This window comes from Gopherus flavomarginatus, chromosome 3 (genome assembly GCF_025201925.1).
Source record: "Gopherus flavomarginatus isolate rGopFla2 chromosome 3, rGopFla2.mat.asm, whole genome shotgun sequence".
NCBI classification, from domain to species: domain Eukaryota; kingdom Metazoa; phylum Chordata; order Testudines; family Testudinidae; genus Gopherus; species Gopherus flavomarginatus.
Genome location: NC_066619.1, coordinates 69,489,484 through 69,514,884, shown reverse-complemented (window position 1 = coordinate 69,514,884; position 25,401 = coordinate 69,489,484). Strand labels below are relative to the sequence as shown.

The window sequence follows — 25,401 nt, the reverse complement described above, 5'->3', positions numbered from 1 at the left end:
GATGTGCATCCATTCCTCCTTCTAATTGTAACAACCTGTACCATACAGCAGTCCCAAAGGTTTCTCTCATTTGATGCCAATGCTGTCAACCTGTGCAACAATAATCACAGCTCAACAGCACCAAGCTCATTCAATTTTTCTCCCTCTGGCTTTTAACTAATCTACACGGCAACTGCTTGAGCATTGACTTACAATTTTATTTGCTTTGCTAACATTTACTAGAATACCAACTAACAAGTTTCTGCTCATTATTGCTCCCTACAAATAAGATATCGATACAAGTGTACAGGAAGAACAGAAAATTCAAAATAGACAAATATAGTGGGTGAAACTGACCTTTTTGGGAAAAAATCGTGACTTTTTCATCAATTTGTTTCATATTATTGTGGACTATTCCATGTTTAGATTTTTTTTTTTTAACAAATGTAAGGGTATTGAAAAACATTCACAATCATTCTTGACTGATTAGTAGAGTTGGAACCACTTGGCTACTGATGCAGAACAATTCTTCTGACTTAAATCTTGGCTAAGAGGTGTAAATATAGCTGGTAGTTGCCTGCTAAGTGTGTGGACTGAGCTCAGAATCGCATATCTCTTTGATTCAAACTTTGTCCTTGATGGTAACATCATGGGCCTATACTCCCATTAAGTGAATATTTCCTGGAAAAATACCTTTACTTTTGCAAAGTCCTTTAATAAAAGACACTATCTGGCAATGCTAGATTTTGAGACAGAAATTTTTTTCTTGGCTGCTCCCAACCAAACAGTCTTTCTAAATTATAAAAATCACCTTCTGGCCATCACACAGTGAAAATCCTTTGCCTTCTGGGATTCAGGGCTTTGGAAAAATAAAGGCAAAACCATGTCTTGCTTCAAATGAAACTTTGTATTCACTTTCAGAATGGACTTGTATATAATAAACAGAATAATCTAGTCCCTATGAATTGGAAAGTTACTGATCACTTAAAAATAAAGCAAAAAAAAGAGAGGACTTTTGATCATTAGTTGAAAGAAAGTAAGAAATTGTTCTAGAACAGCACTTTTGTAATAGCTTAAAGAATAAAATTTTATCTCTAGGGTCTGATACTCTGGATTTTTCTCTTCAGAATAGAATACCTGTCATTTTCAGAAACTTCAGGTCACCAAATATCACCCTAGTGACACATTTTGCTATTTTTCTTAGATTGTCCCAATGACCACTTCTCAAATAAAATGTATGTTCTTTCCAGGGCTTTGTCTAGTCCCTCCTGAAACCTCTTCTAGAATGGTCTTTCTGACTCACACCAGATGCCAAATAGCACTGATTTGACAGCAGGCTTTAAAGGTGGTCTTTTACCCTGCTGTATTTTCAATACCTATTGAAAATAGCCTTCATTTTGAGAAAAAAAAGTCTGTAGTTTGGAATGCTGGATGATAGCCTGGTGAAAGAGTTACTAATATTGCTATCTTGCAGTGAAACACTACACAGAAACTGGGCTTCACCTTAGATGCAGTTTAAGTGAGGTCACTCAAATATGGCTGCACGTAGACTCCATCCAATAATAATCTCACTCATAACACCACCAGCATATTCTGTGAATACTCAAGATGCTGATAAGGTCTTGAATAATGTTGATGAACCTCTAAAATTTTTGTTTATCAGTACACTGGTGTGATTTGTTTAGGCCTATGAAGACTAATTAGTTGGTCTGAATTACTAGGGATACAGCAAATATTTGTATCCAATAACGAGACTTTTCTAGGGAGAGATTTAATTTTCTTCAGAACCAAGAATGTTCTGAATTTTCCTGTTCTTTTGGGAAGTAGAAAGATAATGGAATACGAACATGTATCTCTTTATTTTGCTGGTGTTACACAGATGGTTTCCAGCTCTAGATTTGTCAGACTTTAAATAAAAACAGTTACTTAACCTAATCTTCTAGATGTTTTGTCCACATGCACCCTATGCAGCCAACAGCATCTGTAGGAGCTAAACCTGCACCTACAAGACCTAAGCCCCCCTCCCCCCCCACTCCTGCTCTCTGTCTTGGAGTTGCTCCCCGGAGCCTCCTGCCTGCTGTGAAAGGGGGGGGGGGAAAGAAGGGAGCTAATGTCAAGGTGTCTCCCTCCCCCCTGCTCTTGCACCCCGATTACCCCATCTGCATAGAGCGGGGGTGGGGGGGAACACAACAGAGCTCAGGACAGAGGGAGCTTGCTGGCAGCAGCTGCTGTCTTAACTTCCCGGTCTACTTAAAAAGGCACTTTACCTCTTTAATTACGCTGATCACACTCTAAGTAATGTGTATCTCTCTCTCACACACGGTGTGTGTCTCTATCTGTCATACTGTCTCTCCTCCCTCCATTCGTGCTGCCTTGTAGAGCGTGTTGTTATTAACAACAATGGGTTAACCCTTGAGGGCTCAGCCACTTGTTAGTTTATCATTTAATAGTAAGTCATTCCCTGGGAAATATCCCACCCTCTGACTTCACTACCTTAACCAAGCTTCACAACCATCATCGATGTGTACCAGTATTAAACTGTTTGTTTAAAGCTTGAGAGAGAGAGAGAGAGCGCGAGAGAGTGTGTGTGTGTGTGTATATAAAAAATAGTTTTTTGTCTTAAACTGGTACTTAGCCCCTCCATTTACATTAATTCTTATGGGGTGTGACGTTATTGACAGAATCTGTAACCGTATAGATCACTGTTGCAACCATTGTAATATATTTGCAGCAAATATTGTACAATGGCTGTCGTATGATTGGCTGGTTATACTTGTGCTAGCTGTATACGTGTATCATTTTTGTAGTTGAAGTTATGAATATTGGCTCCATACTATCTGTATTTCAAACTTATGCTATGCTTCTGGGTGACATCCCAGACAAGCTGTTGTCAGCTCTGCCTAGCCTGCTTGATTGTCCATTAAGGACCATCAGCTATGCAACTGACCCACTGAGAGAAGGCAGACACACCTTGTGACTCGGTAAGGTATGCAGAGATCTGTCTATGGACAGAACTCTAAAGTTTTTCTATGTCATGTGCTGGATAGCGTGCCCTTGGGACAAACAAAGCAAAGATCACATGGCAAGAGAATATAAAAGGCTGATGCCTCATCTCCATCTTATCTTCAATCCCGCTTCTTACCTCTGGAGGGACTTTGCTAAAAACGGAAGCTCTACACAAAGGACTAATGACCCATCCCAGCTGTGGATGTACTCCAAAGACTTGATTTGAACCTGCAGTTTATTCTATCATTGCTACAAGCCTGAACCAAGAACTTTGCCATTACTGTATGTAATTGATTCCATTTAACCAATTCTAGCTCTCATCTATATCTTTTTCCTTTTAGATTAACCTATAGATTTTAGATTCTAAAGGACTGACAACAGTGTGATTTGTGGGTGAGATCTGATTTGTATGTTGACCTGAGTCTGGGGCTTGGTCCTTTGGGATTGAAAGAACCTTTTTTCTTTTACTGAGGTATTCGTTTTCATAACCATTAGTCTCCATAACAAGTAGCACTGGTGGTGATATTGGGAAACTGGAGTGTCTAAGGAAACTGCTTGTCTGACTTGAGGTTAGCCAGTGGGGTAAACCAAAGTCCTCTCTGTCAGGCTGGTTTGTTTTGCCTTGGTGTGCACAGAAACCCCAGCCTTGGGCTGTAAGTGCTCTGCTTTAAGCAATTTGTCCTGAATGGATACTCTCAGTTGGTTCCCACTAAAACCAGCATCGTTACATGGAGAAATTGGATTCGCTTAACATCATTTCGCTTAAAGTCACATTTTTCAGGAACATAACTACAACATTAAGCATGGAGTTACCGTACACAACAAAATTCATAGGATGAGGATGGGGCCCAGGAATTCTTGGGGGAGGGGGCTCAGGGCTGGGGCACAGTGTTGGGTGCAGGGGGCAAGGGCTCCGGTTGGGGGCTCTTGGGCAGCACCGGGGAGAAGTGGCTCAGGGCTGTGGCAGAGCGTTGGGTGCAGGCTCTAGTAAGGGGGGCAGGCTCTGGGGTGGGGCTGTGGATGAGGGGTTTGGGGTGCAGGAAGGTGCTCTGGGGCTACAGCGGACTCCCCTCAGCACTCTCTTCCCGCAGCAGCACCTGCGCTGGCGGGAGAGGAAAGGGAGGCACTTGTCCCCGCCACGAGAGCTCTAGGGCTGGGGCTGGGGCTGCAGGATAGCCACCCTTCCCCCAGCCTCCCCACTGCGCCAGCCTGGGCCAAGCCACCCTGGTCATGCCCGGGCCCAATCCGGCCACTGCAAGTCCGGGCGTCAGGGTGAGTTAGGGCCGGGGGAAGGGTTCCCATCCCCCAGCAGGTCCCCGGGCAGGTTCTGTAAGCACTTGTGTAGTGCTAAATAGGCTGCTGCATGACCGCGCCACCACACAGCTTACAGGGAACTTAGTCTCTGAGTACAGTTTTCCAACTAATTGTGCACCTCTCTTATAGTAGGTTCATCTAGGCTATATTTCTCCAGTTTATGACAATGTCGTGTGAGACAGTATCTAAAGCCCTAAAAGAAGTAAGATACATCATATCTACTGCCTCCCTCCATTCACAAGGTTTTTACCCTGTCAAAGAAGGATATACAGTTGGTTTGACATGATTTGTTCTTGACAAATCCATGTTGACAGTTACTTATTACCTTATTTTCTTCTGAGGGTTTGCAAACTGATTGTGTATTTGTTCCATTATCTTTCCAGGTATCAAAGTTAAGCAGACTGGTCTATAATTCCCAGGTTAGTAAGTAGTCCAATAGCACTGAAAGGGATGTTGTCCAGGGAGACAGCTGGTGCTACAATGCCAAAATAGAATACTTTTCAGTTAGGTTTATAAGTCAGTCTTTCCTGCTTTGGAGCAGAATGTTCTGAACTTCAGCTGAACAGCTTCCTTCAGTGGGTGTTAGCCAGTCAGTACCCAGGCTGTCTGATGTAATGATGACAGGACCAGGACCAGGACCAGGAGCTGACCGTTTTTTCTTTGAGACTATGTCAGACAAAGCAGCTAAGATGATATCCGGATGTGGTAAAAGGGCAATCATATCTAAATCCAAGACCTGTGCAGACCATCCTGGGTCTATCATAATCATCAATTCTAAATTTTGCATCAGTTTTCTCAGGACCTTGACATCATGGGGACTAGCAGAAAGGCATACATACAGAAAGTTCCAGGGTCCAAGGGTTGAGAAAGACATCTGACATGAAGCTCAAATTGTCTGAACCTGACCTTGTGTACATGAGGCCCATGCGCACCAAGTGTGGGATCCACTTAGGCAAATAATGAAGAAGGAGATTTTCACTGAAAGGGGATTGTATAGGAAAGTCTTGATAGAGCATCAAGAAGCATTTGATCAAATAAGACGTGTTCAGCTTCAGTGATGTATGTATTGGTTATAAACAGAGATGGATCATTTATGATGAAACATCAGGTTCTTGCATCTGGTGAATGCCAGAGATTTTTGTGGAAATAGGAAGTGATACAGGGGTGTTCCAACTCCTGTTATCAGCTACCCTGCAAAGATGGGACTGATCAGAACAAAGCTTGAAACTCTCCTTTCTCTCTCCATCCTCTTTATTGTTTCAATCAGTCCTTTGGCATCAAAAATGATTACAACTTTGATTCTCCTGGGAGAGCTGGTATTTAAAAGGAGGCAAGCAGGATAGGTGAGCACTCTTTTTAAGAAAGGGTGACCAAAAAATGAGAGAAAATACAAAAAAGAAGATATAAGTAATATGGAAGAAGACCAGAAAGGACAAGTCCTATAATTGGTGGAACACATTAAGCTACAAACGTATGTAACACAATTTAAATGAGACTAAACAAGATATGTATTATGATCACCCATTATGTTAACAATAATGCAACTTGTTATTTCTATTAACTACCGTATATACGCTATCTGGGGAGAACCAGGAGAGGATCTTTCTTGCCTGGCTGGAGCTAATCCGGCAGGCTGGGCAGTGCAGCCGCAGCCTGCTCTGGCGAGCGGGACCGAGTAGCACAGCTACAGCCTGCCAGCCCCGGAGCTGCAGCTGCTTCGGAGGCTGGGGGGAGAGCAGCGTGGCCAGAAGTGGGCAGACTCTGCCCCACCTCTTCCCTTCTGTCTCTGCTAGCTGTGCTGCCTCTCCTTGCTCCCTCTGTTGTGGGCAGGGGCTGTGTCCCACCTCTCCCTCTCTATACCCGTTCATAAGCCGACCCCCTTCTCTGGTGCTTCCCATTTTTGACTAAAAAAATTCGGCTGATGAACGAGTATACATGGTATTTTAAAATGCTTTGGAACAAAGGGGAAGAATGTTTGTTTTTTTAAATCTCAAGGAAGACTCTTCCCCCTGATCTCTGAATGAGATAGTATTCTGTCTTTGATCCACTGCCATTTTACTTCCACTTTTCCCTAAAATCCTGGCAAAAATTACTGCTTCACATCCATGCTTCAGGTATACTTACAATGAAAAGAAATAATAAATCCACCTAATGAGATTGTAATGGATAAAAATATTTAAAATGGCTTGATAAACTAGTGCAGTGCTTTGAAATGTGAGAGACGTGTTAGATTGCCATTCCCTATTTCTAGCTGGAGGGATAGAGTCTAAGAGAAATGAAACTCCGAACAAAGCAGAAAACATGCCTATGCCACCAAACCAGGACAAAAATGAGAGTTTGGTTAATAAAATGAGTTTACAGCCTATGATTTTGCCATAGATCCTTCATATGACAGAGGAAGAGGTCAAGAAGGATGTTGTATGTCACATTTTAAAACTTTTGGAAACATATGTAAATAAATAACTGTCTTCAATTACTTTTAAACAGGATTGATTTTTAAACAGGCTACTTCAAAAACCATAGACATAATACTGCCACCATTATGAAGGACTGTTACCCTGACAGCTGCAGGAAATTCACTTGACCGGAAGCCTATTACTATGACAAAAATTGTAAGAGTTCAGCATAGCAAGTGATGATTGTTTAGAAAGTATCACTACTTTTTCCTCCCCTGACCAAACACTTAAATATTTGCAATATATATTTTCTGTTCAAATGGTCCTCAGGGACCTTTTTACTGGAATGATTGTTTTGCAACCAATTAGTAAGACAGCAGCATTCATTAGATGAACAATGGCTTATTCCTTGGCAACTTGAAAAGCTCTTCAAGTGTCTTTAGATTCACTCACTACTTATACACTATTACTGCACTAGAAATACTTTCAAGAGCTCTGAAACCTGCTCTCATCTGGTCACTTCTCAGCACTGAAAGAGCTTCTACATGCTCCAGGTTCATTCAATAACAACTCTTTTCATTTCTAATAATATTCCCTGGTCTCAGTACCTTGTCATTTAAATCCTCCTTAACACTCATTTTCCCTTTCCTTGAGCATGACTGGAACACTATAGAGATTTTTTAATAAATAATTCTGGCTTTAGGAAGTTTAAAGTCTTTGACCTTGGTTCTACTGGAAGAATCCTGTAGGGATTTCAGAAACTGCTAGGCATTTTCCTCACTGGAAGAGGCATTTTGAAAGATTGATATGGTTTATTATATTTTGTGAATTCTAGCCCAGTGGCTTGACATCCAGCTGGGGAAGGGCATGAGTGGGCTTCTGTCTCTTACCTTATCATTTGAGGACCTTCTTTCCTCTGATGTATGTCCAGTAGGCAAGGAGGATTTGGAAGAAGGAGAGACGGAGGCCAGAGCATACTCACTCTTATTACAAGAAGTGCAGTGTTCATTCTCCACGCTTGGTGGAAGTAACTGACATTTGGAGCATTTTTGCTCCATGGTTGGTTTTCACAGTGAACCAAAAATATACACCTCTGCTGGTGAACTGGAAAAGTAGTCCCAAAGCAAGATACCACTTAGATTAACTTTGTCTGGGAATGCCTCCAACAGAACAGTTATAATTCCCAAATCTGCAAATTAATATATACAGTTTCTATAACACCTCTTCCATGGCTGAGATGAAAACAAGATGGAGAAGGCACCAAAGCCACACCAATCTGATACACAGTTTGCTTCTGTTCCCTCTCTGGCAGTAAAGTTCACTCTAGAACCCTGAATTACTGGAAAGAAATGTTACAGGAATGCAGTCATTTATATTATGTATTTATAAGGGCTCTCCTGCCTCTCTCTCGTAAGTGCTCTCATGCACTGTTAGGATGATAAACAGATACCATAAACCAACAAGTCAGTGGTTATTTAATCCCAGAGACAGAGAAACAAGGGAGCCCTTTGATAATATATTACAAAGCACTAAAATACTTCCATTTTTCTCAACAAGCAAAAAAAATAATTGTTTTACTCTCCACCCTCAGAATTGTTGTTACTGCTGTAATGGAACATCCCAGAAGCTGACAGTTTCCCTGTGTTTCTCTTTGAATATGAACATTCTACAACATGAGGCATTACTGGAAAAAGAGGCACTTAAAACAATGGTGATCCTCTCCTGTAATGGCATATATTAAAGAAAAATACATACTTCGGGAGTTATGTTTATCAAAGGAGTCACTGATCTCATTATTTCAGTGTATTTTAAAAGATATATACCTGACTTTACATATTTGGGAATTTTTTATTGTGACTATGGCAATATGATAGTTCAATCAATTGAACCAGAATCTGAAAAGTCAAAACCTGTACTGCAAGGGAAGCTAAGAACAGTGACTCAAGTGAGAGTTAGAGGTCTGTAAGCCACACTATTATGAGGCCCATAGGGTAAAGGATTCCAGGGACGTGGGATGGGATTCAGGAGCTATAATATCAGCAGCCAGAAGTAAATTGTTTTTAAAAGTATCACAAACATTTTATGATTTCAAAAATCAAACTAAAGTATATTTTAATTAAAATGTGACTGCTGGTATTTTCACAACATCAATATATGATGCCACCCAAGATCACTGTGTACCATTTTTTGCATAAATTTACTATGATGAACCACTAGTCATAAATATTTGATTTACCTGACCAAATGTTTTTGCAGTTAGCTTCGTTTCTACTCAATCTGTTAATGCAAAATTAATTCTGAATATGTTAAAAAGGAACATCAAATATTAAAATAAATTATGAAAGTAGCCAGTCTTTGCCAAAGATTGATACTTTTAAAGTTGTTTTGTAAATATGTCAACAACTGGTATTAAGTTTCTTCAGTAATTTCTACTATAATAACAAAGGTGACAGAAACTTTAAAGTGTAATAGATCGCAGTTGAACATTTATTCTCAGTTATCCCACTGTGTACAACTCAAGTACTGGAACCCTATTCTGTTGGAATGTAGGAGTTAAACCTACCCACAGAACCAGGAGCTAGTAAAATAACAGTTATGTAGCTTTTCCTCTGGCTTTCACACCACAGCTGCTATTCCAATGTCAGCCCGTTTGTGGCATTTGTATGTGGTGCTGGAATCTCTAGATCCATAAAACCACAGACCTTGCAACCTTTCCCCTGGTTTACTCTTATCAGCTCTAAGATTCTGATATATGCAGGCAGCCTCACAGACCCTTTATGTAGTATTTACAGAGTGAATAGTAACTTTATGGTGCTGTCCTATTGCAGTTATTATGCAGGGCTTACATGGTAGAGAAGGACCTTGTGCTAGTCCTCTTTACTATAGGTGATTTTCACTCTGTATATACATAGCAAAGAATGCCTTGGGTGAGTTTGTATTTTACAAAATGAAAACACTGTCTTTTCCATACATATCCGTACTTCATGATTAGCAATCAAAATCATACGTTGATGATGAATACTGTTTTTCAGGCACTTAGCTTCCAGCAAATTTTTCAAACAACAGATTTTCTACACCAATATTCAGTTTATCAGTACCTCCAGTGTAATCCTGCAGTATGCAAAATAAAACTCCTACAGCCACATGGCTATGCTGAGATAACTAAGCAATCTGAGAATGTTCTACAGTGGATCTAAAGAAGCATGGTCATCTTACCACAGCATATTGGCCCTCGTGTGTCCAGTTTTGTTTTTAAAGGGTTACATTCTTAAAACAAACATTTAAAAAATGCTTTAAAAATATTTTTGCACTGAATATATTTTTCATATTCATATTCAAAGAACTAGAAATATTTTTAAATGACTGTTTCTACTAAGTTTAAATCTGAATGGAGCTTTCATTATCCTTTTAAATAAAAGAAGAATTGTGTACTGTAGAGTTTAGCTTCCAGATTCTCCTTAAGTAATTTATTTTAAAACCAATTAGAGCTATAAGCAGTCTGTGCTGAAAAATGGTTTGTCTTTGGCCCTGATACCGCATGGACTACTCCTGTTATTAGACCTAGCAGCGTTTGCAGAGATCCCTAGTTCCTAACATTAAACAAAGCCTAACACAACATATATAAAGCTTTGTTTATACTATGACTTAATATGAGCAATGAATGGCTGCTTTTTAATAAACTGGAATAAAAAATAGGTAATGAATATGTGTCATACTTCTTTATTTTCTTTCCTGCAGCTGTAAAGATTTATATTTAAAGTATTACCTAGAAGATACCAGAAAGAAAAGCATTGCAAGCAAAAAATCTTTAAAGGGAATAAAATTGGGGCTTAGACTCTTCTTGATGTTTCTCTAACTTTTTGTTTTCATCAACATTTATATCAAACAAAAACCACACTTAGCACCTCATCAGGATGGCCAAGGGGACATGGAGACTCAAAGTCCTATGTGTCTCCCCAGGGCTGTACTGATTTCTACCAGATAGGACTCTGGCCATACCTCTTGTCATCTCCCCCGACACCTCCTTTCAGGCATGTCCCCAAAGTGAAGGGAATAGAGAGCAGTTGGTTTTCTGTGACAGAAAAATGCCTAGCTACCCTTTAAGGCAACTTTAAGTCCCCTCGACACTTCTGGCACAGTGCAAAAGGCACAAGAATCTGGCTCACCATTAAGGTGGTGTGGGGAATCATGCATGACCTTTGCTAGGCCTCTTCATGGATAAATAAAGGACTTAAGTTTCAAAGGCTGAAAATCCAACATTTTTCACGAGCATCAAAATGTATATACTTTCTTTTGTAAATCTAACAAAAGGAATTTATATGTAAAATAAAATTGCCCAATTATGCTATAAATAGTAACTTATCTTAGTAGCAGGAATGAGAAAATATATTTCGCAGCGCAAGTTATAAACTATATATTAATTAGTAACCTATACAAGTAAAGCCCAGATCTGCCTACTGATTATTATAATTTCCTTTTACTTTTTTTTTTATAAAGATCACATAACTATCTATATACCATCCACTGAATTTTGACAAATATATTATGGTATTAGACAATTTTTTTTAAAAAATTTGTATTTCCGTTATTATTTCTATTTTCTAAATTATTATTTTCCTGTGGTTTTGATGTTGCTGCACTTTAATGGAAATCTACTATAAGTCTTCTGGTTGTAAAAGAATATCCTATTGCATAATTGTACAACTGTTCTAAGAGCAGAGGTTCTAAATTTTAATGCTGGAAAATGCTTCAAATTCAAAACATTGCTCAATTATTTCATTTTTAATTTACATCCTGGGAACTAATTCCTAAAACTATAAAATATAAATACTCTTCTGCATGTAAAGCTAAAATTCTGTAATCCCATTTGTCAGGGTTCCCTCCGCACTCTGAACTCTTGAGTACAGATGTGGGGACCCACATGAAAGACCCCTTAAGCTTATATTCCACCATCTTAGGTTAAAAACTTTACCAAGGCACAAATTCTTCCTTGCCCTTCGATAGTATGCTGCCACCACCAAGTGAGTTAGACAAAGATTCAGGAAAGGGACCATTTGGAGCTCCTGTTTCCCCAAAGTATCCCCCAACCCCCTTCACCCTCTTTCCTGAGGATGCTTGAAAAAAATATACAAACCGAATAGGTAACCAAGTTGAGCACACTAAAAACTCAATCAGTTTCTTAAAAATAGAACTTTATAATAAAGAAAAAAAGTAAAAGAAGCACCTATGTAAAAATCAGGATGGAAGGTAATTTTACAGGGTAATAAGATTTATAACTTAGAGGATTCCCCTCCAGGTAAAACTTTAAAGTTACAAAAAAACAAACAAACAAAAAACAGGAATAAACCTCTCTCTTAGCATAGGGAAAATTCACAAGCTAAAATAAAAGATAATCTAACGCATTTCCTTCCAATTACTTACAGTTTGTAATCTTAGATGTTTAGTTCAGGTATGGCTTTTGGAGATGTATATTCCCTGCCCTGGTTTCTAGTTGACCAGCAGAGAATGACAGAAAGACAAAACAAAAACCTTCCCCCATAGATTTGAAAGTATCTTCTCCCCTCATGGGGCCTTTTGGTCAGATGCCAATCAACTTATTTGAGCTTCTTAACCTTTTACAGGTAAAGGAGGGATTTTATGCTACCCTTAGCTGTATGTTTATGACACCATTACACTCAGGGGAGGGCAAAAATGGATTTAAATAAGACTACTCAACTTTCATTTTGCCATGCAAGCATGTGTGAACATGAAAAAACTATCTAGTAATTTGCTTTTCTCATAAAACACTTGCATTGGAGACTAACACGTATATAAACAGACAATGAATATTTTATAAGTAATAAGCCGAAACAGCTCATAACATCAGAAAGAGAGGATATTTGATATGATGAAACAAAGAAATATTTAGAGAACCTTCTGACAGTCAGTAAAGGCACAAGGAAAGGAATATGGGCAAATTTTATAAGCCTACAGGAAGATGTATAACTAACATAATCCATTCCTTGAAAAGTCTCTCAGACAACACTACACAAAATACCAGGCACCTTTTAACAATGTCTTACAGAACTCTCTTTTTTTCTCCTTTTAACATGATGATGGCAGAAACCACAAAACTAACCACTTTTGACCTGTTCCTCTGATTAAGGATTGGGTTATATAGTAAGCTTCCATGCAGGTACTTCAGATAAAACAAATCATGCAATTTTAGTAAGAAATAAAGCTGTATTGTGTATCATGTTGTGCAAAAGTTCAAAGAGCAAGGACAAAAAAGCTTGCAGCTAAACGTATTAAATTCTACTCTATATGCCAAGATACATGCTTACAATGCAAGGTGATAAAAAAGATATTGTCCTTAAGAAGGCAACTTGTAAAACAAGTCGTTATAATTAATTTTTCAAGAGAAATAAATAGCTAAATTGCAAATATTTGGGCTGACCTGTTCTAAGATGAAGACGACAGACCTAAATGGGTTTATAATTGAAGAAATAATGATCCTCCTGAATTATTAACATAATAGGTATGTCAAGTAATTTAAAGATGACTGGCAGAGCTACAGCTAAGAGATAAAAGCCCATTATTGATTGCTCAGCATCTGCATAATTTAAAGGAGTTTTATCATAGAAATCCTCTTAATTATTATGACAGATTGTCCATTTATCTAAATAAACATTTTGTCTAATCTCTTTCTTCCTCCTTTAGATTGTCTAAGTATTATTGTCTCAATGCGCAGGATATCTAGAGTGGTTTAGATTACATTAGATCACAATAGATCTAATGAACACAACAGTGTTTTTACCAATGCCCATTTTGGCAGTTTTGTTAATAATGAATTGACTTTTAAAAGTGTTGACAGTTAATGAAAAAGTTGCATCTGTAAACCAGAGAGCCACCGAATACGATATAAAAAAAAATCAACTTTAAAATTTTCATATTACCAATTCTTCAAAATTTCTAATCAGAGCAGGAAAATTCTCCTCTTGTGATGAGGTCTCACCCAATGCCTTTTATACCACCTAAGCTTTGCCAATCCATGTTGAGGAGGCAAGAAGGATGCATTATACACCTTCCACACCCTCTGAGCACTAAGGAAAAAGAGCTCTTTGCTGACTCCAAGGGTATGTCTACACTACAGGATTATTCCAATTTTACAGAAACTGGTATTTGGAAACAGATTGTATAAAGTCGAGTGCACGTGGCCACACTAAGCACATTAATTCGGCAGTGTGCATCCATGTACCGAGGCTAGCGTTGATTTCCAGAGCGTTGCTATGTGAGTAGCTATCTCATAGTTCCCATAGTCTCCCCCACCCATTGGAATTCTGGGTTGAGATCACAATGCATGATGGGGCAAAAACAGTGTTGCAGGTGATTCTGGGTAAATGTCATCAGACAATCCTCCCTCTGTGAAAGCAACAGCAGACAATCATTTCGCGCCCTTTTCCCTGGATTGCCCTGGCAAACGCCATAGCATGGCAACCATGGAGTTCGTTTAGCCTTTTTTCACTGTCACCGTATGTCTACTGGATGCTGCTGACAGACACGTACTGCAGTGCTACACAGCAGCATTCACTTGCCTTTGCAAGTTAGTAGAGACAGTTACCAGTCCTATTGTGCCATCTGCTGCTTTGGAAATTGGCAATGATGGTTACCAGTCCTATTGTACCGTCTGCCGCTGTCATGGGTGCTCCTGGCTGGCCTCGGTGAGGTCAGCAGGGGGCGCATGGACAAAAATGGGAATGACTCCCCACGTCATTCCCTTCTTTACATTTTGTGTAAAGGTAGAGTCAGTCCTACCTAGAATATGGGGCAAGCCTACTAAAGAACCAGAGAGGAAAGCCATTCCAGGTCAGAGCCCCAGACATCCCGCAGAAATGATAAGCTGTACGCCATTCTAAAGGGTGCTCCTGCAACAACCCTACCTGTTGCTTCCCTCCTCTCACACCTCTCCTGGGCTACCGTGGCAGTGATCCCCCCATTTGTGTGATGAAGTAATAAGAATGCCTGAATAAGAAACACTGACTTTATTGAGATAAAACGGGGGGGCAGCAGCCTCCAGCTGCTATGATATTCCAGGCAGGACTGAATCTCCATTAGACATTAAAGGGGGGCGGGAGGGAGAGGAGCGCAGCCTCCAAGTGCTATGATATTCTAGCCAGGACTGAATCTCCAGGAGACAAAGCTTAAAGAAGGGAATGACCGGGAGTCATTCCCATTTTTGCCCAGGTGCCCCCGGCCGACCTCACCAAGGCCAGCCAGGAGCACTCACGGGATGATGAGGACGGTTATCAAGCCTATTGCACTGTCTGCCATCAGAAAGGGAAGGGGAGGGGATGCTGCTGCTCAGCTTTGCAGCACCGTGTCTACCAGCAGCATCCAGTAGGCACATGGTAACACTGAAAAAAGGCGAGAAATGATTTTTTTCCCTTTTCTTTCACGGAGGGGAGGGGGGAGATTGACGACATATACCCTGAACCACCCACGACAATGTTTTTGACCCTTCAGGCATTGTGAGCTCAGTCAAGAAAGCAAATGGTTTTCGGAGACTGCGGGGACTGTGGGATAGCTCGAGTCCTCAGTCCCCCCTCCCTCCATGAGCGTCCATTTGATTCTTTGGCTTTCTGTTACACTTGTCATGCAGCACTGTGTTGAGTCCCTGCTGTGGCCTCTGTCTATCATAGCCTTGCAGATTTTTTCAAATGTTTTGGCATTTCATCTATTGGAACGGAGTTCTGATAGAAAAGATTCATCTCCCCATACAGAGATCAGATTCATTATCTCCCATACAGTCCATGCTGGAGCTTTTTTTTTATTCTGGGACTGCATGGTCACCCGTGCTGATCGGCACTCCAGACTGGGCAAACAGGAAATGAAATTCAAAAGTTCGCAGGGCTTTTCCTGTCTACCTGGCCGGAGCATCCAAGTTCAGATTGCTGTCCAGAGCGGTCACAACGGTGCACTGTGGGATAGTGCCCGGAGACCAATACCGTCGAATTGCGGCCACACTAACCCTAATCCGAAATGGCAACACCGATTTCAGTGCTACTCCCCTCATCAGGGAGGATTACAGATACCGGTGTAAAGAGCCCTTTATATTGATATAAAGGGCTTTGTTGTGTGGATCGGTGAAAGGTTAATGCGGTTTAAAGCTGCTAAATTCTCTATAAATTCATAGTGTAGACCAGGCCCAAGACAGACACCACCTTGGAAATCAGATCGAGAAGTAGCTATTTGATCTGCACTCAAAAATCGTGTTTGGAGGTATACCAGAGAGCAGTTGCAACTCCAGAGGTGAAGGTAAAATTGCAGCTATGAAACGTTTATTGAATCCCTATGCCTGCCCCAGGAAGGAATGGGTGTTTGTGAATAGATGTTTCAAAGAAAGATCTGAGATGAAAGTAAATTATTTTAAACTTGTTCTTCAATAATGTGACAAGCTATAGTGATTTCAATATTCTTATGGTAATTTCATATCTATGCCTTTTACCATACTTCACCAACTCAGCTAAAGCTGATTACTGAAGGTTACTCAGTAGAATTTAGCTTATTATTCAAACAATCTATTTAACTGATTAAAACCTAAAAAATCCAGTTACCTACCTTTGATAACTGTTGTTCTTCGAGATGTGTTGCTCATGTCCATTCCATTCTAGGTGTGTGAGTGCCACATGCACAGTTGTCAGAGATTTTTGACTTAGGTGGTATCCACGTTGGTATATCAGGCGTCGCCAGCCATAGGCCCTCTCACTACCTTCTTTACAGCAACTCCAACAGAGGGATAGGAGGGTGAGTAATGGAATGGACATGAGCAACACATCTCAAAGAAAAACAGTTACGAAAGGTAGGTAACCATTTTTCTTCTTCGAAAGCTTGCTCATGTCGATTCCATTCTAGGTGACTCTCAAGCAGTATCCATGGAGGTAAGCTTGAAGTTCACAGTTGTGCAGCTTGCAACACTACTCTACCAAAGCCAACGTCATCTCAGGCTTGCTGGGTAAGCACGTAGTGAGACGTGAACATGTGAACAGATCACCAGGTAGCAGCTCCACAGACATCCTGAATTGGCACATGGGCCAGGAAGGCCACCAAGGAGGCTTCTGCCTTAGTCGAATGGGTGGTTACAATCGCCGGTGCAGACAATTTCTCCTGTTTATAGCAAAACCAGATATAAGTGGTAATCCATGATGAAATCCTCTGGATGGACACCAGTTGACCATTCATTCTGTCCGCCACTACGACGAATAGCTATGTTGACATACAGAATGACTTGGTCCTTTCAATGTAAAAGGTTAGTGCTCTTCTGATGTCCAGAGAGTGAAGTCTATGCTCCTCCTCACACTGATCAGGCTTTGGGAAGAAGACAGGCAAGACTATGTCCTAGCTCATGTGAAAAACTTGGGCAGGAAGGCTAGGTGTCGTTGTAGCTAGACTTTGTCCTTGAAAAACACTGTATAGGGTGGCTCCGAGGTAAGTGCCCTAATCTCAGAGACCCTATGAGCAGATGTTATTGCCAACAGGAAGGACCTTCCAAGAGAGTAGAAACAGATAACAGGAAGCCCATGGCTCGAAGGGGGCTCCCGTGAGCCGTGCCAGCTCTAGAATCATGCCGTGAGAGAAAACCGACCTACCCTGGAATGTAGGGTGAAAGGCTGATCTGGCAGCCAAGTGGACTTTAACGGATAAAAAGGACATGGCCTGAGGCCTGAGATGCAGAAGGTAGTCCAGGATTGACTGCAGCGAGGCCTGTTCAGGGCCATGTTCAAGGTGCCATGTGACCTAGTAACCTCAGGCAGATGCAGGCGGTAATGAGCGGGTGGCCTTGTACATGAGAGATCAAGTCCAACATGGCTTGAAAATGGGTCTCCAGAAGGAAGGCTCTGGCCCATGCAGAATTGAGGACAGCCCTTAGGAATTCCATTCATTGCACCGGTATGAGGGTCTATTTCTTTTTGTTTACTAACAGGCCCAGGTCAAGACAGGGGGAGTGCACAAGATTGAGATTCCTCTGCACTCAATCCCACAATCTGCCCTTGATGAGCCAATCATTGAGGTAAGGATAGACCTGGACCCCTCGACGTATCAGATAAGCAGCTACCGAGGCCATGCATTCTGTGAATACCTGCTGGACCGACGAGAGACCAAAGGGTAGCATCATAAATTGGAAGTGGCACTGGCCCACAACAAAACAGAGCAACCGTCTGTCATGGAAGATGGAAATATGAAAATAAGCAGCCTTGAGTTTGAGACCAGCATACCAGTCTCCTGGATCCACACAGGGAATGATAGAGGCCAGGGAGACCATGAGGAACTTCAACTTCTTGAGATATTTGTTGAGTTGCCGCAGGTCCAGAATGGGTCTTAGGCCCCCTTTTGCTTTCAGGATTAGAAAGCAGCAGGAATGGAACTCTTCCTCCTCATTTCCCAAGAGACCTCCTCCACCACCCCCAGCTGCAGAAGGTTTTCGACCTCCTGAACAAGGAGTTGCTCATGAGAAGGGTCCCTAAAGAGGGACGGTGAATGAGAATGGGGGGGGGGATATAGCCAAGAATTGCAGGGGGTAGCCCAGAGATATTATTCCTAACACCCAGGAGTCTGATGTGACTCGCAGCCAGGCCATTTGGAAGGGACTTAAACAGTCGAGAAAGGGTAAGATGGATCCATAGTGAATGGGGTGTTGCTCTCAAGTGAACCATCAAAACAAGCACTTCTGGCCCCCAAAGTGTTTTGCTGGGCCAGGCTGAGCTGGTGAGGTGGAGAGACAATGACGATTGAAACTCATGTCTCTTTTTTGGCCTTGGCCTTCACAGACAAGGTCAGCTCCCAGACTGCTGGGGAGGAGGTGAGCAGCCTGCAGTGGTGAAAGAACAGGTTAAGGACTATTTAGAGAAGTTGGACATCCACAAGTCCATGGGTCCAGATCTAATGCATCCAAAGGTACTGACGGAGCTGGCCGATGTGACTGCAGAGCCAATTGGTCGTTACCTTTGAAAATGCAAGGCAATCAGGGAAAGTCCCGGATGATGGGAAAAAGGCAAGTATAGTGCTCATATTTTAAGAAAAGGAAGAAAGAGAACCCAGGGAACTATAGATCAGTCAACCTCACATTTCAGTCCCCGGCAAAATCATGGAGCAAGTCCTCAAGGAATTCATTTTGAAGCACTTGGAGGAGAGGAAGGTGATCAGAAACAGTCAACATGGATTCACAAAGGTCAAGTCATGCGTGACCAACCTGATTGCCTTCTATGATGAGATAACTGGCTCTCTGGATATGGGGAAAGCAGTGGATGTGATATATCTTGACTTTAGCAAAGCTTTTGATACGGTCTCCCACAGGATTCTTGACAGCAAGTTAAAGTAGTATGGATTAGATTAATGGACTATAAGGTGGATAGAAAGCTGGCTAAATTGTCGGGCTCAACAGGTAGCGATCAATAGCTCGATGTGTAGTTGGCAGCTGGTATCAAGCGGAGTGCCCCAGGGGTCGGTTCTGTTCAACATCTTTATTAATGATCTGGATGATGGGAAGAATTGCACCCTCAGCAAGTTTGCAGATGACACTAAGTTGGGGGGAGAGATAGATATGCTGGAGGGTAGGGATAGGGTCCAGAGTGACCTAGACAAATTGGAGGATTGGGCCAAATGAAATCTGATGAGGTTCAACAAGGAAAAGTGCAGAGTCCTGCACTTAGGAAGGAAGAATCCCATGTACCACTACAGGCTGGGGAGCGACTGGCTAAGCAGCAGTTCTGCAGAAAAGGATCTGGGGATTACAGTGGACAACAAGCTGGATATGAGTCATCAGTGTGCCCTTGTTGCCAAGAAGGCCAACAGCATATTGGGCTGTATTAGTAGGAGCGTTGCCAGCAGATTGAGAGAAATGATTATTCCCCTGTATTCGGTACTGGTGAGGCCACACCTGGAATACTGTGTCCAGTTTTGGGCACCCTACTACAGAAAGGATGTGGACAAATTGGAGAGAGTCCAGCAGAGGGCAACAAAAATGATTGGGGGCTGGGGCACGTGACTTATAAGGAGAGGCTGAGGGAACTGGGGTTATTTAGTCTGGAGAAGAGAAGAGTGAGGGGGGGATTTGATAGCAGCCTTCAACTACCTGAAGAGGGGTTCCAAAGAGGATGGAGCTAGGCTGTTCTCAGTGATGACAGAACAAGAAGCAATCATCTCAAGTTGCAGTGGGGGAGGTCTAGGCTGGATATTAGGAAAAACTATTTCATTAGGAAAGTGGTGAAGCACTGGAATGGGTTACCTAGGGAGGTAGTAGAATCCCTAATATTCTGTGATTCTCCTAGCAGAGCCCCGCCAAGATGGACAAGGCCTGAATTGTTTCCTCGCCAACTGCAGAGTATGCATGCCCAGCAAACAGGGGGTGGGTTGTGTAGCTTTAAGCTCATGCAGCCTCATATCCATCTGTTCTGCGAAGAGTCCGTTCCATCAGATGGGAAGTCCTGGATAGAGGACTGCATCTCCTGAGACAGGCCTGCGTTTGAAGTCATGAATTGCACCTCATAATCATGGCCAATGCAACTACCCTGTCCACCGAGTCAGCTGGGTCCCAGGCCATCTGGAGAGAACATCTGGTCACTGTAGTTCCCTCCTCTACTAGAGCTACAAACTTTCAAGACAAGTTCTGGGGCAGAGAGTCCTTAAATTTCCTGAGGGAGTCTCACAGATTAAAGTTAAAACTCCCCACTAGTGCCTAGTGGTTTGTCACCCTGACTTGAAGGCTGGAATAAATCTTTCGCCCAAAAAGGTCCAGCCTTTTGGCTTCTTTATTCCTGGGGGTAGAACTGGTGTGCCTCTGCCTTCCTTCTCACTTGCTGCGGAGACGACCAGCGAACCTAGGGGCAAGTATTCAAACCCCTTGGTCAGGACAAAAATACATCTTTTCAGCCTTTTTGGAGGTGGGAGGAATGGAGAATGGAATTTGGCAGAGGGCTTTAGTTATTTTTAGGACACCCTTGTGTCCTGGCAGCGCAACTTGAGAGGGGTCTGCTGCCGAGAGCACATCAAACAAGGTGTTCAATTGCTCCGCCATCTTCTCCACCTCCAAGTTCATGACCATCCTTTAGAACAGGGCTTGATGCTCTTTGAAATTGTCAGGTGGACTAGTGTGAGATGGTCTAGCCACTGCCTCATCAGGTGATGAAGAGGACGACTGAACCACCAGGGGAGGGCCTGGCACATCATTCCCCATGAAGGAAGGGACTTTAGAGATGGATATTTGCTCCTCTGCCCCAGTGTCCTATTCCACTCCGTGCGCTGAGCCCAGTGTCATACGCTGTTTTTACGAAGTAGCCACTGAAGAGTGGTGAGAGAAGGGCATCGGCAACTGGCTTGCCCCACGCATTCCAGTAAGGTCACTGAGCAGTCCACTGACCCTGTTGCCAGGTCGGCATCGCAAAGGTTGATGCAGTCTGCGATGCCCATGCAGGCTGCTACTGCCCCAGCAAGGAGCTAAACTCCTGATCTGACCTGGAGAAATCCCCTTCCGGAGACCATAGCGGGGTCGTTGATGCCGGAGTTTGAAGTCTAACTGTCGCTTTAGGTGAACAATGTATAGGAACGTATTCCTGGGGATCAGTGCCGGGAACGGGGAGATTGGTACCGCCCCAGAGATCTGGAAGACAGGGATCTGCGCCGTTGAGTCGGCAGACGGGAGGTCGACTGGTGCTGGGTGTATAGTGACCGACGCCTCCCTCTGAGCAACCCGTGTCCAGTTGGTGGAGATAGTGAATGTGGTGCCGGCCAACTGGAGCCCTCCGCTGTGGAAACAGATATCCACTGCGGAGACGGCATGCAGATCTCTCTCCTCGCACATTAGAAGCAGTTAGTTAGCTTATCATATCTTCCTGACTTTACAGCAGCTGACAAGGAAAGCCTAAGACTACCTGCCTCCCCAACATAAACAGGATCTCTTCAGCATAGAGGTCTGTAAATACTCCTACTTGTCTCACTGCTGTAATTACCCTCTTCCAGCTTATGGAGCAAACAATGCCCAGGAATACACTATTGGAACAATCTATTATTTTGACCAACAGTCCAACAAAAGACAACTCACGAGCATGATTTATTAAATTATTCAAGAAAATCACATAATGGGTGTACAGATACTTGCAGTTCTTCATTACCAACTAACAGGAACTCCCTAAAACAGTGATACATTCTGCTACATTTCTGCTCCAGAATGATTTTACAAGTAGTAATTGCAACAGGACGAGCAACTGTATTTACAGTCCCCTACCTGCTGGTAAATGGAAAAGCAGTCCACCCTTTCCCCTGAATATATTCTGTGAATATGAGGCAACAGTAGTTTTCACCATGCCCTGAAAAATTCACAGATGTAGAAAGACCCAGCCAATCAACAGAGTTGGTTGGTCCCTCTGGATGGTACTATGACTCCCTCTCAGTTGGCTGATGTTCTCTGCTGAGCAGTCAGGCCTCTGACCCCGAAGATGAACAATTCAGTAGTAGTAATGGCTGCATCGTGCAGTGGTATAAGCACAGGACTTACCATAGAAGTGACTGATCTGTCATCTTCTTCATAATTTACTACTGGAGGTGGCTCTTTCCCATCATTCTCCTGAACTTTTTGTTCTAGAAGTTCTTTCTGGGCTGTAAATTTTGCCTCCGTGCATCTTAATTGCTGAACTGTTTGCTTGAGTTCTTCCAGTGCTTGCTTTTGGCTCAGCAAAAACACAATGCTGAAGAGAAAAAGGACACGCACAAATTAAACACTGATTATTTTAAAATGATTTTTCTCATCAAAAGAATATTGGGGAAAAAAAATTGTGTCATTGATCATTTGGTTTCCCTTTTCTACCTTTCTACCACCCACCTATCTCAAGTGGAGAATACCCAAGTGACCTCTTCTTTGAAAAACAGGAAGAGATCTCACTTATGTTTACTGCTCTAAGTTCTTCGCATGAACGAGACAAATATCAAAGTTTTCAAAACCAGAAGAAGAATAAAAACAAAGTGTAGCAAGCTTATATGTTGTTGTCTCCCCTTCTTTCTCAAAGGAACTACACAATTAGTAAAAACAGAGTTTTCTTTAAACATTTTCATTAGTAAAATGGAAGTAAGGACATGCCTGTTCTTTTCTTCACCCTTTAAAATTCACCAAATCAAGCACAGTATTTCCACTCTTGAGCAGCATACACAGAAAAAAAGGTATACTCAATTATGGAAATCCTCAAATGTGCATTCTAAATTTAGGCTAGTACCAAAGATTTTATTATCTCTTTTTCTGAAACTTCTTCATTTTGTGTGAGCTGGGCTAGGCTGACACACAGAGATATGCACATGAGAGAAGGAAAATCCTGAAGGAGGGTTGTTTTGGTTTTGTATTTTTGAAGATTGTAAGCTCTTTGGATAGAAATTTTAATCTATGTTTCTACACCATTTAGTGTGTAATTAATAAATAATAAATAAAAATAAAACATATATTGCAAGTAAAAAGGTGAATACCTGGAATTTAAAGCCATGTAGATAAAATAACACTGCTTGAATGCTTCAGACATTCTGTTAAGAGCCTCTGATTAAAATAAAAAATAGTAAGAAGGATTCACCCAGGTTCACTAGAAGTGCAAGAATCTCATTAGCTAATTGAGTGGAATTTAGCTAACTGGAAATTATCTAATTAGCGTAGTGAAAAATAACGGAAAAGGCAAACTTCTAAAGCTTTTGATATTTTTTCAATAGTATCTAATGCATTAAGATGACTGCCTTCAGCCCTGTCAGAGCTCATACTAACTTATTTTTTCATTGTTTTATTCATTAAGATATTATTTAAGATATTGTGCGCCAGTTCACTGTTACTGGAAAGTAATGGTGTTAATCTGTCACAGAGTCAATTAAATCTTGATTGAGGGTGGAAACAATCGGGGAAGGGGGGAAGGAACTAAGTACGACTCCAATTCTATTCATCAGTTCTTATAACTTCCATTTTGAAGTAGAGGCTAAAAGCTATATAATCAGAGCTGGAAAAAGATTGATCTTAAATCATAGAAGATTAGGTTTGGAAGAGACCTCAGGAGGTCATCTAGTCCAATCCCCTGCTCAAAGCAGTACCAACACCAATTAAATCATCCCAGCCAGGGCTTTGTCAAGCCAGACCTTAAAAACATCTAAGGATGGACATTCCACCACCTCCCTAGGTAACCCAATTCCAGTGCTTCACCACCCTCCTAGTGAAAAAGTATCTCCTAATATCCAACCCAACCTCCCCCACTGCAATGTGAGACCATTGCTTCTTGTTCTGTCATCTGCCACCACTGAGAACAACCTAGCTCCATCCCCTTTGGAAACCCCTTTCAGGTAGCTGAAGGCTGCTATCAAATCCCCCCCTCACTCTTCTCTTCTCCAGACTAAATAACCCCAGTTCCCTCAGCCTGTTCTCGTAAGTCATGTACTTGAGCCCCTTAATCATTTTCATTGCCCTCCACTGGACTCTCTCCAATTTGTCCACATCCTTTCTGTAGTGAGGTGCCCAAAACTGGATGCAATATTCCAGATGTGGCCTCACCAGTGCCGAATTCAGGGGAATAATCACTTCCCTCAATCTGCTGGCAATGCTCCTACTAATGCAGCCCAATATGCCATAAGCTTTCTTGGCAACAAGGGCACACTGCTGACTCATATCCAGCTTCTCATCCACTGCAATCCTGTAACCACCGTAATGTAAACTGATGACTCCATTCAGCGTAACACACAAAAACTGTGATTTTTATAATGCTTGATTTGCTTTATTTGTGTTATTGTTTAATATTACAGGCTATTAATATTCAGCATAATATTCAAACGACTTCTACATTCAGCATTTGGAACAAGATGCCTTGAGTAAAGAACATATCCAACCTAGGTCCAAATGTGGAGACAATTCAAAATACAGATTACGTTTGAGTAGTGTAGCTCTGGAAACTCCTCAAAGCCATATCTGCACAATAAGACCTGGTGGATCCAAGGTCTAGGACACTCCCACCTTGCAGGGCTCCAGCCTGAGTCCAAAAATTTACACAGCAGTGAAACAACTCTGCAGCCCAAGCCCTGCAAGTCCAAATTAGCTACCATAGAGAATGTGGCTTGCAGGGTGAGGGCAGGGGGAAAGGGTGATATGTATATAGGCTTGACTGGGGAAACAACTTTAGCGAGGAAATTTGGATGAGGATGTCTCCTTAAAAAAAAAAAAGGCATGGAGGATCAGCAACCACGGTATATAACTGTGCCAGCCACCTCACAGAGGTAGTGGCCACCAAAAAGGCTAGCTTTACAGACAGATGTAACAAAGAAGTTGTTCTTCAAACAGCTTCAAACACGGATCCATGAGTGAAGATTGTGACACACTATACCTTGTGGGAGAATCCTGTAATCTCCATATTCCTCATGTATATGTAATTGAGATATTGCATAATATACAGGCCATGTGAGGTATCAGGGAAAAGATTATGATCTGCTGAAAGTCTGCTGATTATGATCTGCTGTTCTATCAATATATGTATATCATGAATGCCTATGAAGTTAAGACCATTGTGTTTTATGGTTGTTTCTAAAATATGCTATGTGTTTGGGATGCGCCCAGATACTAGCTCTCCAGAGACAATCTCCTCTCAGGACTGCATCTACCCATCTTAGAGGAACAGTGCTCACCAGATCTCTTGTGCTATTTCCTAAGTACCAAAGAAGAGGATTGGTG

The 25,401-nt window shown here is 41.9% G+C and overlaps 1 protein-coding gene across 17 annotated transcripts in view; it reads right to left on the bottom strand.

Annotated features, from left to right (window-relative positions):
• The window catches only part of FER (FER tyrosine kinase), a 456,227-nt gene that overhangs the window by 313,788 nt on the left and 117,038 nt on the right, over positions 1-25,401 (bottom strand). For all 17 annotated transcript variants that reach the window (XM_050945728.1, XM_050945722.1, XM_050945727.1 and 14 more), the window contains one exon: positions 22,222-22,411. In XM_050945728.1, coding sequence (XP_050801685.1) covers positions 22,222-22,411 — 190 coding nt within the window. The remainder of the gene's footprint in view (positions 1-22,221; positions 22,412-25,401) is intronic.